Source organism: Lepidochelys olivacea, assembly GCF_965140295.1.
Source record: "Lepidochelys olivacea isolate rLepOli2 genome assembly, chromosome: 2".
NCBI lineage: Eukaryota > Metazoa > Chordata > Testudines > Cheloniidae > Lepidochelys > Lepidochelys olivacea.
Window position 1 is genome coordinate 49,237,826 of NC_140412.1, and position 14,440 is coordinate 49,252,265.

Here is a 14,440-nt window from a genome sequence, read left to right on the forward strand (position 1 = left end):
TTTGCTAAGAGTGCAATCTTCTAATTTAAAAATAAAATCTACAAGTATTTGAAACAAGATTTATAAGGAATTTCCTTTACCTTGCCAAACCACCATAATCCAATCCTTCTTCACCTCTGAATATAACATATAATCGCCTCCTTAAGTCATAGGGTTTTAAAGCCATGATCTATGAAACAATTTTAAACACAAATTTAAAAAAATACAAAGGCTAATTTAATTTACTTTCAACCTATTAAACAAACTGATTGTTTCACATTCAGACTTATTATTATTAATTATATGCATTATGGAAACATCTAAGGACCCAGTTGGGGATCACGACATTTTACCTTAAACAGAGGTACAAATATTCATTTAATAGCTTTGTTAAATGATTTTAGTTTACAAATTTTGTATTGAACAGGGAAAGTATTGAACAAATTATTTCAATATATTAGGCAACTCCTCTTTAATGGGTAAGTATAATTTTGGCCCAAACTAATTGATATTTTTCCTGATGCCTCTGAAGTGGTATTTTTGGTGGGATGAGAGGAAGCAGTTTTAGACTGGGAATATTTTTTAACACAGAAGACAGCATATTCATCTGTGAAGTATAGAATGCTATAGGTTAAGAATTGTAAATCCTAGTTAATGGTTTAATCTTTGAAGGGGAGAAGTTTAATGGTTTAATCTTTGAAGTAGTAGTTATGGTAGAACAATAGATTTTTAAAATCAAGGTTTTCCCTATTAACGATTGCATAGTCATATAAACTAGAGCAGCATATTGTAACACTGTCATACTTCAATGTACGTATTTAATACAGCAGATATCATAGCCTTACTTGTTGGAAGGAATCCTCAAACAGTGTCTGTCTGGATACATTAATCTTTACATGGCTCGGCAATGCATTTGACTGTAAGCATAAAAACAACAACATATAAGTGGTAGCACACACTAAATGAACACTGTAATGAGGTCTACAAATCCCATATAGTAAAGACGGGGTTAAGCAGCTGTGCTGATCCTAGGTGGCCCCAATCCCTGCTACATTCACAAAGCATGCATGGATTGGAGGAGTCACTCAAAAGGAGACAAGACCAACTCATTAGGCATGCAAGCAGCAGAAGTGAACTGACCTATACTCAGAGCTCCTGGGAAGGAGCACTGTAGGAGCTCCTTCTGCCCGGGGCCAGGCTGCAGTCACTTTCCCAAACCCACAGAGAAGAGACTCAAGACACTCAGAAGGTCTGACATATCTTTGATTTCAATTATTTAATGTCTTTATTTTCTCCTTTGGGAAAGAGGGGACTGGTAGGAAATGATCCAGGGAGGTAGCAAACAGCACTTTAATGCGGAGAATGTAGCCGCCTATCACTGGGCCCTGGATCAGAACCTGGTGGAAAGAGTGGTCTTCTGTTTCCCCCACCAGCTGCTAGAGAATACAGAAGGCAGAAAGCCTACTCCTGAGATAGGAAATCTAGCCGAGAGAGTGCCTTGAAGACAGAAGGATCAGACTCCGACATCTCTGTTCAGGAGAGGCCTAGACCCCCTCATCTAACCACCAGAGCCATCCGTTGCTGAACTCTTTATATATCCCAAAAGAGGTGGACATAAATGCATGACCTGGCCAGAGGGCCAAGTTATGTGAGGGTTGAAGCAACTGTCAACAAAGGGTGCCAGGAAAAATGAGCAGGCTATGCCCAAACCCAGCCACAAGGGGGCGTCTAAGTCAGTGAAACCCCAGCACAAACACAAATTCAAATTTTCAAAGATAGATTTAATTACTACTACAGTACCTGACACAAGTAACGGAAATGAGCAAGTTTCCACCTAAAGCTACGTTCATAAGCAATTTGTGGGCCTTTATTTCTGTAAAACAATATATTTGAAGTTTTAAATAAATACAACATATAACGAACAGTAAAATCAGCTCCCAGTATTTTAACCACTAGACCAAGTTTGTGCATTTCAATAAAAAACCAATTCGAGCTCACAAGAAATGGCCACATAAAAAGACTAACATATACTCCAGTTTTATTTTCTGGTGTTGGTTCAAAATCTCCCAGCCAACTTTCAAATGTAACCTAATTTTTGTAACCTGTTAACTCCTTGAATTAATGAAAGACCACCTACAATGTCATCAGAAGTCAGTCTTAACTCTTTATGTAAATTGCTGTTCAGAGCACTATCAACATGTGGGCGTCTATATTCACTGACCTATAAAAAAGTATTCATTGATCTGTAAATTGTTTTGAAACACTGGGTATCAAGAGTTACTTTGTTTAGCTACCAATATATTTGATATAGCAATATTTTAAGCTAAAAGAATACTTTATTACCAGTGTTTGAATATTCTTTATTTTCTTCAAACTTTGTATTAATAATTATGATCTAGCGAATATTCAAATTTTACTGCTCTTCCTCAATCTATTTCTACTGCATTTATAGACATGGTATATGAGCACTTGACAATAATTATATCAAATGAACAAAGAAGGGCTGTCAAACAATTAAAAAAATTAATCGCAATTAATTGTGAAATTAAAAAAATAGACACGATTAATTGCAGTGTTAATTTAATCACTGTTAAACAATAGATACCATTTATTTAAATCTTTTTTGGATGTTTGTCTACATTCTCAAATATATTGATTTCAGTTACAACACAGAATACAAGGTGTACAGTGCTCAGTTTATATTATTTTTTATTACAAATATCTGCACTGTAAAAAAGATAAACAAAAGATATAGTATTTTTCATTTCACCTCATACAAGTACTGTATTGCAATCACTTTATCGTGAAAGTGTAATTTACAAATGTAGACTTCAGACAGCATGGTCCATATCTCGGCCCTCTCAGATTTTGAAAGGCACTTCAGATTCTTAAACCTTGGGTTGAGTGCTGTACCTATCTTTAGAAATCTCCTATTGGTACCTTCTTGGCATTTTGTCAAATATGCAGTGAAAGTGTCCTTAAATCGAACAACATATGCTGGGTCATCATCCAAGACTGCTATAACATGACATATATGGCAGAATGCAGGTAAAACACAGCAGGAGACATACAATTCTCCCCCAAGGAGTTCAGTCACAAATTTAATTAATGCATTATTTTTGTAAGGAGCATCATCAGCATGAAAGCATGTCCTCTGGAATGGTGGTCGAAGCATGAAGGGGCTTACGAATGGTTAGCATACCTGGCACATAAATACCTTGCAACATCGGCTACATCAGTGCCATGCGAATACCTGTTCTCACTTTCAAGCGACAGTGTAAATAAGAAGCGAGCAGCATTATCTCCCATAAATGTAAAGAAACTTGTTTGTCTGAGCAATTGGCTGAAAAAAATAGGACTGAGTGGACTTGTAGGTTCTAAAGTTTCACATTGTTTTATTTTTGAGTGCAGTTACGTAAAAAAAAAAATTCTACATTTGTAAGTTGCACCCACATGATAAAGAGATTGTACTACAGTACTTGTACGAGGAGAATTGAAAAATACAATTTCTTTGTTTATATTTTTACAGTGTAAATATTTGTAATAAAAATAATATAAAGTGAGCACTGTACACTTTGTTTTCTGTGTTGTAACTGAAATAAATATCTTTGAAAAAGTAGACAAACATCCAAAATATTTATGAATTTAAATTGATATTTTATTAAACAGTGCAATTAAAACAATTAATTGTGACAAATTTTTTTAATCTAGTTCATTTGTTTTGTGTTAATTGCTTGAGTTAACTGTGATTAATTGAGAGCCCTAGAACAAAGTTATATCACTGAACGTTTCAATGAGAAAGGTAAGGTTGGTAGTTACATCTCCAAAATAGAAAATACTTACAAGGCAGCAACTTGTTCTGCACTTAATGTTGAGATCCCAGATAAAATATTAACCATTCATTAATATGTGGAATACTATTCACTATTAAACAGTGAATAATCAACATCTTTTAAAAAAACAAACTATTAGCTGCACACTTACACAGAGGATTTTCCAGTACGAGGATCATTGAAGGTTGTTGTCCTTGTGTTATGATCAACAAAATATCTGACACCTTCTCTAGTGTACCGGATTTCCCAGCCCTCAGGAAGTGGGTCCTCATTTTGTAAACTGTAAAACAATTGAAAACAGTACACTTTTTTCACATGAAGAAACGTACAACAATGTTTAAGCATGATCATTTGATCTGCACACATCAATATAGACATTATATACACCAACCCTTGAGTTCGGGGGTCTTCCCACTGTGTTGTCTTGGTGTTGTGATTCACAAAGTACACCCTATCATTTGAATCCACTCTCCTTTCTGAAAAGAACAAAAATTATTAAAGAACAAATTTCAATTACAGTCACATTACTAAATTAATAGCTTATCATCTTACCCCAGCCTGGTGGTAAAGGCCCAAGTGGATCATTTTCTGCTGACAACATAGAAGCCTAGTTATAAAGAACAAACCAGACACACATTTATATTAAACAACAAATATAGATAAATAATTCTATCTAATGAAGATACTTTTTAAAATACACAAGTTATGTGTTCTGTCAATTCTTATAAACAAGATCATGTCTTTTTCTATAAAGATAGTCTCCATCAAAGAATCAACATATGAATTGCTTAGACTGTCCTCTCCAGCATCCCTTGAACAATAGTTTTGCTAACAACAGTACAGGAAAACGTAAGGTATAGTAACATCTAAAAGATCTGCATCAAAAATACATTATCCTGATGCCCAAGGAAAAATAAAAATTCAATACTAAGTATACAGTATTAGTTTTTTTACGTTACCCCTGGTAAGTAATACCATCTAACTAAATGAAGAATGAAGTATGTTATCAATCATTACAAAGTCCTTTTGATATTTTTCTCTTCATTGCCATTTGGATTTCAAAGCCATTTATCTTACTTGAAAGGACCTTTAAGCACATGAATAAACTCTTTAGACATACTAGTGTTTTAAAGTTAGTCAATCCTAAAATTTCTATACAACTGGCTTCAACCTTACATTTAAAACCATTAAATCAGGCACCATTTATGGCAAATGCATTTTTGATTGAGTTACTGATTCTTTATTTCGAGAATATGGTTCTTTGACGACACTATTTCAACACAAAATTTACATAGCTTAATAATTATATAATTTAGTGTTATGTTAAAGTAATATTGTAGTTTAGGCAAAACTAAAAAAAGTAAGGAGAATTTAAAGTCTGTGTCCTTAGATCTTTGTACTAAATTTATAGTTAGTCATTATAAAACATCTATAGTTTTCAACATCGTTTACACCCTCTTAGATTTAAGACATTCTGTCAGTTATCTTGCTTTAATTTATATCAAAGTAAAATGAAAGTTCCATGTATCCTAACATCTTCAAAGTATTGTAATTTGCACACTGGTCAGAGGGGAAATGAAAGAGCAATTAAAATCATCTTTAATATAGTCAACTGCTTCCTTTAAGGCTTTGTACTAGGGATACTAGGTGCTTCAAAATATTATTATTAATAGTGTCAATGGAGGCCCTAATCAGCATGCAAATACCAGTCATACTTAAAAGGGCTTTAAGGTTACCGTGTACTATACTACCATCTTGTCTTATAGAACCATTACAAAAATATAGAAGAAATACTGAAACAGTTGTTTGTACAGTAGTGTCAAACCTCATAACAAGGCTCATAATAGAAATGTTCTCACAATCCTTTCTTAACAGAATATGTCTAATCTTTACAGAAGTATCTTGGTGAGCTTATTGCTAAAAAGAAACAAAATTAAGTTGTGGGAAAATGCATCCTTGGAAGAATATAGTAATTTTTACCTTTAAATTTTGTTTCTAGGTCTTAAATATATCAATCTGAATTGATGGAGTTACCCACTTTATAGTCTGTAAACGGGAAAGCAGGATTTGTGCCACCTTGGGTCATCATTATATATCCTTCCAACTGCTTGCCCATGTCACTCAGCTATAAATAAAAATGAGAGTGACACACCTTATGGTCACCTGTTTCTGAACTAAATACCAGGCCCCAACCCGTGCTATACACAGCCTTTTAAAATAGTTATTAAGCACAGTTCTCTTTCTTGTGGCTTGATCCATGTGCAAGCCAGTGGGAAGCACAAATGAGCTGAAGCATCCAAAAAACATGTGGTTGAGTTTGGATGTGGTTGGGTGTGTGGAGCACATTTTGACATGGGATCCTCAACATAGGATTTTTTTTATTTCCGCTGTACAAACGATGTAGTTTGCCTAGGTTTGGGGCCATTGGCAGAACCATTTTGTGAACACGTTCCTTCCCTGAAGAACTGGACAAACACCCATGTTTCATTAAAATGGTTACACTTACTCTATGCTAGCTACTATGCAGAGCTATACCAAGGTTGTAACAAAATTTGTAACAATACTGGCTGTTGTTACTAGGCATATTAGTAATTGCACTGGCTACTGTTACTAACTGTTTTAGATCTGGACTAGGTTGCAAACTTTAATAAATGGGTTTGAAAAATTAGATTAAACTCTCATATAGACAGCACCTAAAAGTGAAGAGAGGGCAATAGTCTCCAGACTGGTGGATCTGAGACTCTGAATCTTAATTCACAAGTGAAAAAAATTACTATTTCAGATCTTAAAATCCACCAATCCAGTCTGTATTCCAATCTGTTTGTATACACAATGAGATTTGTATACACAATGAGATTTTGAGGGATGGGAACCAATGTAGGAGTATCTACCACTTTATCTATCCAAAGGATCGTATTAATGATAAAACTTCCCTACTAGTGCAAAGTATTGATACTAAGATCTCAAATCCACTTATTTTACAGATGGGGAAACCAAGACACAGAAATGTTAAAAATATTTTCCCACATTCACACAGTGAGCCAGAGGCAGAACAAGGACCAAAACATGTGAACCCTGACTCCTATTCTCTAACTGCTTACATATCTGGCTTCCAGGCAACAAAATACTGCCTTTTCTGAGATGGACATACACAAAATGATAGTTGTGTTGCTAAAGCGTTAGCTTTCCTAGAATGACTTGAGGAGTTTTAAGTATCTTCCACCCTGACCATTAAAAATACAGCTCCTTCCTTATGATGACAGCCTTTCCCTTTTTCTGTTTAGGTGAGAGAACAAATGTAAATTTATGCCCTGATAAGAACTGCTTGACTATTTAACAATTCTCTGAAGTAACAAGAGACTTTGCTTAATTACTTTATGATTTAGAGAACATGAGTGGTCACTTTATTTTTATTCCCAAAATAAGTTTTTTCAGAAAGCATTAATCTAACAGAAACTGAATAAATTTAACTCTGGAGACAATTAATAACTAGAATTAGAATTGTTGATCCAATATATCCTAAATGTAAAAGTGCTGAAAAGGATGAACAATACCCTAAGAACTGGATGTATGACTGGCATCAGTAAACTGAGAAAAGCCCTCAATTTCTTGGCTAAGATCACCTTAAGTTTCTGAATTTTGAGAAACACTGCTAATGTACTTATTATCTGGTGAAAACTGTATTTGCCACCAAGGTGTCACAAAAGATCTTATAAATGTAACTCCTGTGACCAAGAAAGGACAATCTTTAGTACAAAATCAAGTTGAGAATTTTTTAAAAACTGCAACACCGTGGCCACCAGGTCTTGAACAGAGGTAACTGTAACTATACATAGTAACAGGCTTCAGAGTAGCAGCCGTCTTAGTCTGTATTCGCAAAAAGAAAAGGAGGACTTGTGGCACCTTAGAGACTAACAAATTTATTTGAGCATAAGCTTTTGTGAGCTACAGCTCACTTCATCGGATGCTATAGCTCACGAAAGCTTATGCTCAAATAAATTTGTTAGTCTCTAAGGTGCCACAAGTCCTCCTTTTCTTTTTATATAATCACAATCATCCCGTCAGACAACAATGCCAGTAGGATGGTGAGAGTAAAGGAGAACAGTTGGCAACGGACATAAAACATGCCAAAAATTAGACATCAAAAGGTGATTGAGAGGTCCACAGAGTCTTCTGAATCAACAGATAGTAGAATCTAGGATTTATGGTTGATATACTTTATCAACAGAAAGAGGTGATTCTACAGATGAAAATGTTGAGCCAATTAAGGTATAAAACAAATTTGATCCGATTTAGCAACAAGCCTAAATCCTTTCAAATATTTAGAGAAGACTTTCTGAATTGTTCTTACAGATACCAAGGGTTGAACTGTCTAAATCATGAAATATTCTTTGCAGGGACACTGTGACTCTTCACCTAGTCAAGTGCTGCTATTTTCATCCAGGGTTGTTGTTTTTTTACGAGTCATGTTAGAAACATGTTAGGTAACATGTTTTAGCAAACACATTGTTAAACATCACTTGGCACGCAGTACAGAGTAAGTATAGTGTTTAAAAATCCATTAGTTGGTCATTGTCAACCTAACACATTTTTAAATACAACAGTCTACTCTACATTGGGTGCAAAGTAGTGTAACTTGCATTTCTAACATGGCTCATTTTCCCAGTGTAGACAAACAGCAAGATGCACAGATACAGATTGAGATAGTTTTTCTATTTTCTGACTGCATCTTTGAGTGCACAATGTTGAAGTGAGCACACTACATCTAATGAAGAACTGGATTGTCCAAGAACATTCAATGGCAGTTGAACTGTAAAACAGAAGTTAAATGGATTAAGAGGTATTCTGAAGATCAGTAAGACAAATATGCAAAAACAAACAAGAAATTCTTTAAGTATGTCAGAAGCAGGAAGCTGCAAAAGAATCAGTGGTTCTTTAGACTACAAAGGTATGAAGGGAACAATTAAGGAGAATAAAGAACACTGAAGAGAAGTGAAGCCCCTGATCCCGCAAAAGTGTGTTTAACTTTATAACATGAATGAAGTTAATGCAATTACTCACATGCATAAAAAATTAAGCACATGACCTTGCAGGATGAGGGCCTAAATGCATATGACCTTGCAGGATGAGGGCCTAAATGATTACTTTCCCTAGATCTCCTCTTTTTAGGTAATAAAGAGGAGACACGATCAGAGATTAAGATGTTTGTAAAAAGACATGCTGGAACAAACTGATGATACAAAACCACTACAGATCTCCAGACTGGATGGCATGTATGCAGCCAAGATTTTTGAAGGAACATAAGAATGAAGTGTCTGAGCTGATAACAAAAACATGCAACCTCTCCTTAAAATCAGCTACAAACCTGGAGGAGCAAATATTGTAAATAGCTTTAAAAAGGCACTAAAGATGATCCTGGAAGTTACAAATTAGAGAGCTTTATTTCAGTTCAAGGCAAAATAGGTGAAATGATAAACAGAGCCTTAAAACATCTATGACACAGACAAACCAACATAGCTTGTGTAAAAGAAAACTGTGCATCTCCTGCCCGGGCTTCTAACTAACATATATAATTATGTATATATCATAATGTATATCATAGTTCTCCATTATCTACTATTTTGTTGAGTCTCAAACAATTAACAGACTGGGGAGGCTCAATTTTCTTTCACAGAAGCTGCATTGGATTGTCTTTTTTGTTATTTTTTATATAATTTTTTGTTACAGAGATGATGTAATAATTCCAAAACCAACCACTACAAACGCAGCAAATTCAGTTAAGGTTACATTTAAAAGAAATCCAAACCTGTTAAGCTAAGAAATGCAGAGTTAAGGCACCTAAACCACCTTAACTCTGGTCTATACTAATGTTATGCAATAACCATATGGAAAAAAGAAAAGGAGTACTTGTGGCACCTTAGAGACTAACCAATTTATTTGAGCATAGTTCAATAAAATGCTCAAATAAATTGGTTAGTCTCTAAGGTGCCACAAGTACTCCTTTTCTTTTTGCGAATACAGACTAATACGGCTGTTACTCTGAAAAAAATAACCATATGATTATGACTAACACATGTTAGTGTTAGTGGTCCCAGAATAGAGTAAACTGATTTTTTTTTATGAGATCTATTTTTTCTTCTCATGGTATCACTACAAGGAGGAGTTAAAATTGTTTGGTTACCCTGACTGCACTTCTTATCTTAAGATGATGTCGTTTTGGCCACTCAGTCAACAGATAGGTTCTTTTACCACTAAGGGAGAGTTAATCCAATCCTTTGGGTAACAAAATCCACCATCAAACATCTCACTTCAGCTTTTCTATAATTTATCTGCAAATAGCTTCCTCTTCCTTTCAGAGGCAAACTCAGAGCACTAAATTGTTCTAATCTGTATGTAGATTAATTGTACTTACTCTGTAATAGAAAAACATACAGCAGCGCTGTAGCCAACAAATGTGTGCTCCTTAATATTTTTTCTTGTTTTATTATCATTCTTCAATGTTTTTGTTTTACTATTAATGGGAACTGTAGCTAATGCCACTGAACTATCTACCAAACATGACAAATATATGGAAAGCAGTTGTAAAGAGAAGCAAGTAAACCATCAAACACCCAATTTCTCTTTCCTTTTTGAATATTGGTGTCTGACTGACCAATCATAAAGTGGGTCACCAAATTAGGACTGGTGAATATAAGGTCAGAGAGGACACATTGTAACAGTTGTCTAATGCATTCTGAAGAGAAAAAAGTAAACATGTTTCAAGTTGGCCTGAAAATCAGTGATAATGGTAAAAGATATCATTAAAGCAAAGGCAGGCCATATTTTAGATGAAGGTGGTATAATTCCATGAACACAGAGCACAAATATTGTACTTTGATTAGTAAACAGAAAAGTGCAATTACGTATAATTATACTGTTTTCCTATTTCTGTTTTAAGAAATAATTGCACCTGTTATAAAAATTTGAAATACATTGTACTTACAACAGACAATCCTGCCAACTTAACATTTTCTACATTTCTCTTCTCTCTCTTTTTTTGAGCACTAAGATTAATGGCTTTCAAACAGTATCTTTGTTTCCTAAGAGTGCATCAGTATTTTTAATTATATACTACTTGAAATCATAATTATGCTGATCACATTTTGGTATTATAAACAATGATTTTTGCCTCAGATGAACCCCTAGAACCTATCAACTCTTAAGGATTCTGCATATAAGCAGACATCTTTAGCAATAAAGAATACAGAGCAAAAAGTGATAGATGAACATATTTGTTTGAAAATAGAATGTTTTTTCAAAGTGTCTCAAAGCATCAGCTGCTATTAGGATCACGAAGAGAAAAATTACTTGCTGTATATTTCTGCTTCTCTGATATATTGCAAGATTCTCATTCCTGAGACTCCACAGCTCTCATAGCACAAAACAAGCAGAACACCCCAAGTTCTTAAGATATTTTGGTACCTAAGTACATCCTTAGCATAGGAAAGTACCAGATCACTCCCTTAGAGATGACTGCACACCATTGCTGCACATCAAGAAAGACTGAAAAAAGAATGGGGTCCTTTTCCTTAAAAGGGGGATGAGCAAAAGAGGACATGATAAAAAAATATACAAAATAAGGAATGGTTACTTACCTTATGCAGGAAATGGAATTCTTTTAGATGCATATTCGTCTGGGTGCTCTATTTCAAGGGAGCACGTGCCCCATGTGCCTTCAATTCGATTTTTTGGTAACAGTGCCCATATGGCCCACACAGGAGCCCTACACATCCTTATGCCCCGCACTGAGACTATATAGGGCTATATGGGCAAACCACCCTCAGTTCCTTCTCCACCGCATAGCCCCAGAGAGGAAATTCTGAAGAGGGGAAAGAGAGTGGGTAATGGAGTAGCCATAGGGGACACATCTCAAAACTCCAGTTACTGCACAAGGTGAGTAACCTCTCATTCTTCAAGTAGTGTTTCACTGGGTACTCACTTCAGGTAATTACAAAGCATTATCCCCAGCTGGAAAGAGGATCTTCAGAGTCGAGTCAAAGACTAAAGACAAGACTGCATTTCTAAGGGCAGCATCCAATCTAGAAGACCGGACCACCGCAAGTTTGGACCGAGTTGGGAGTGGGGTGAGAAAACAAAAATTCTGTCCCTTTGGCTGGCACAAAGTAACACTTCTCCGTCCTCTTGTGGGTGGGAATGCAAGTGGACAGTTTGGCACACCCCTAACTGTCTCCAGTATGGCTTCATTAACAGGAACCAATTCAAGATACATCTGTAGTTCTCCAGAAACTCTGTGAAGAAGGTCCTGGATCCGTCTGAAGTCATCAGGGGGAGACGGAGACATAGGATTCTCCATTTCATTTGGAGATGAAGATGGCAGTCTTACTGGTTACGGCAGAACTGCCAGATCCATGTGTAATGTACCTCCTCCACTGTAGGATCCAGGGGCAGATCTGAGTGATCCCTTAAAAGGGGAGGCAAGGGATGACTCCCTAGCAGATCAGACCAACTCTGCAAGGAGGTGCTGGTCCCCACAATCCCAATATATCCAGTAAGAGGGATCAACAAGTGGTTGTAGAGGCCTCCAAGGAATGGAGTACCAATAGATCTGAGTTAGATGAGGCAGAGGTTAATCCCAAACTGATGTAGGTCTTTTGGGTGTTGGAAGATATGTAGGATGGGATTCATCAGCTGGTTCAGAATCTCCTTATGAAGTGAAGGCCGATTCCGGCTCCAGGGGCAGTACTGTCGGTGCATCTGGAGGAGAGTTGACAAAGACACTGTGTGTTGCTTCTGTCCAATCCAGAGGTCGTCTCCCTTGATGGTGTTATCTCTCTGGAAACAGAGAGGCCTTATGGAGGGAATTCCGGATCCAGAAAAGCAAAAACATCCTGTGGAACAGCAACAGATTTAGATCTCCCCAGTGAGAGAAAGGTTCTACTTATCTGAGCCGCTGGAATCAGAGGAGATTGTGTAGCTGCCAAGGAAGACCGTGCCATGGATAGGAGAAGTTGACCGTGATCAGTCTTTGTCACTGCTGGCAGATCCTGGAGTTTAGGAAGTAATGCAAATGATGGTACTGATGGATAGTGGTTGGGTACTGATGTAGCCCAATGCTTTTGGGCTTTATTGTCTTGTCTCTGGGACTTAAGGACATCCTAAGTCCTCACACACCAAGCTGATGGGCTTGCTCGAGATGAATTTGACTTCTCCGAAGTGAATTTAGAGCAAGACTTAGTCTCATGCTTATGAGAGTGCTTCCTAGATTTCCGACAAGATCCCACTGGGAGGGATCTGTGAGGGTAGATTCTCCTGCACCAGAGGTGGACTTTACAGCAGTAGGTGCACTCCTTGTTGAATCAGACCGATGTATGAGAGGGGAGGGGTTTCCCTGGCCAGGGTCTAATTGAGGCCTCATGGCCTTCTCCATGAGGTATTTCTGGAGATGAAGTTCCCGCCCTTCTCAGGTACGGCTGGGGAACTATTGGCAGATACTGCACCTCGCCATGATGTGGGCTTCCCCAAGGCAGTACAGGCAGAGCTGGTGGTCGTTGCTAACTGACAAGGATCCCGGGCAGGAAACAAAGTGTTTGAAGCCCAGAATCCTGGGCATAGTTCAGTACTCGAACAGGGTATGGGTGTTTCCCCAGACAGAGTACACAAACCGTTAAAATTATTTACAAAGCTAAATCTAAATCTTATTTTGTAGGCTGAAGCTACAGACACTGGAGGTTCTGATCCAAATTGTGTGGCAGTGAAAAGGAACTAGAAAGATTGTCAGTCCACCCTGCCCTTTATCCCTGGATGGAGGCACAAGGTGAGCCAGGGTACACACACAGGCCAGCAGACACTACTTTAAAATTCTCTGGCTTTGGACGTGTGCGTAAACCCACAGTGGAATACAATAGGATTCCCACAATGACAGGTGGGAGAGCTTTATACTGAGATGTGAGAGATTGAGGAAAGGTCCTCTTCAACATCAAAAGGGGCATCTCCACCAGAAAACGATGGAGAATCAGGAGGTACCAAGGAGAGGTGTAATTCTGGTGACCGTACAGATCTCAGTACCAAGAGGTACTCAGTACCCATCAAGAGAGGAGACTTCAGCTCATCCAACACAAACAGGTCTCTGGAATATCTAAATCCCTATGGTATCTGATGAACTAATGGTACTGCAGGTAAAGCTCTACTTAGGTAGGTCCCTTGCAATGGAATTTGATGGTACCAATGATGCTGACTGCTTCAAAGTGATTGTTGGCTGAGGTGTATGGTTGGATTTTTGCAGTACTGAAGGAATCATAATGTTGGGTACCGAAAAAGGTGGTGGGAGGTCCATTGACACCTACCTGCTAGAAGTAGGCTGTTTCTCCCAGCTGCTCTGATCATGCTTTGATAGTACTGAAGCATGCTTCGGGTCATGGCCCGTAGAGGAGCTCAGAGTCTTAGGAGCATGGAGTCTTAACACTACCCAGACTGGTACCTGAGGGCTGGAACACTGTTAATCTTTCCAGAGATTGAGATCTTTTAGATGTAGGTTATTTATGAGAACTAGAACTCTTTTTAGAGAGCTTTCCCAGAACCTTCCAACTTCTTCCCTGAAGGTTTGGGTGACTGCAATGCCAAGGCAGACC

General features: G+C 37.3%; 1 protein-coding gene across 4 annotated transcripts in view; it reads right to left on the reverse strand.

Annotated features, from left to right (window-relative positions):
* The window catches only part of WWP1 (WW domain containing E3 ubiquitin protein ligase 1), a 177,767-nt gene that overhangs the window by 50,723 nt on the left and 112,604 nt on the right, over nt 1-14,440 (reverse strand). For all 4 annotated transcript variants that reach the window (XM_084621234.1, XM_084621235.1, XM_084621233.1 and 1 more), the window contains 6 exons: nt 4,365-4,419; nt 4,204-4,288; nt 3,964-4,092; nt 1,780-1,852; nt 825-896; nt 81-169 (listed from right to left, as the gene is read on the reverse strand). In XM_084621234.1, the coding sequence (XP_084477360.1) occupies nt 81-169; nt 825-896; nt 1,780-1,852; nt 3,964-4,092; nt 4,204-4,288; nt 4,365-4,419 (503 nt within the window). The remainder of the gene's footprint in view (nt 1-80; nt 170-824; nt 897-1,779; nt 1,853-3,963; nt 4,093-4,203; nt 4,289-4,364; nt 4,420-14,440) is intronic.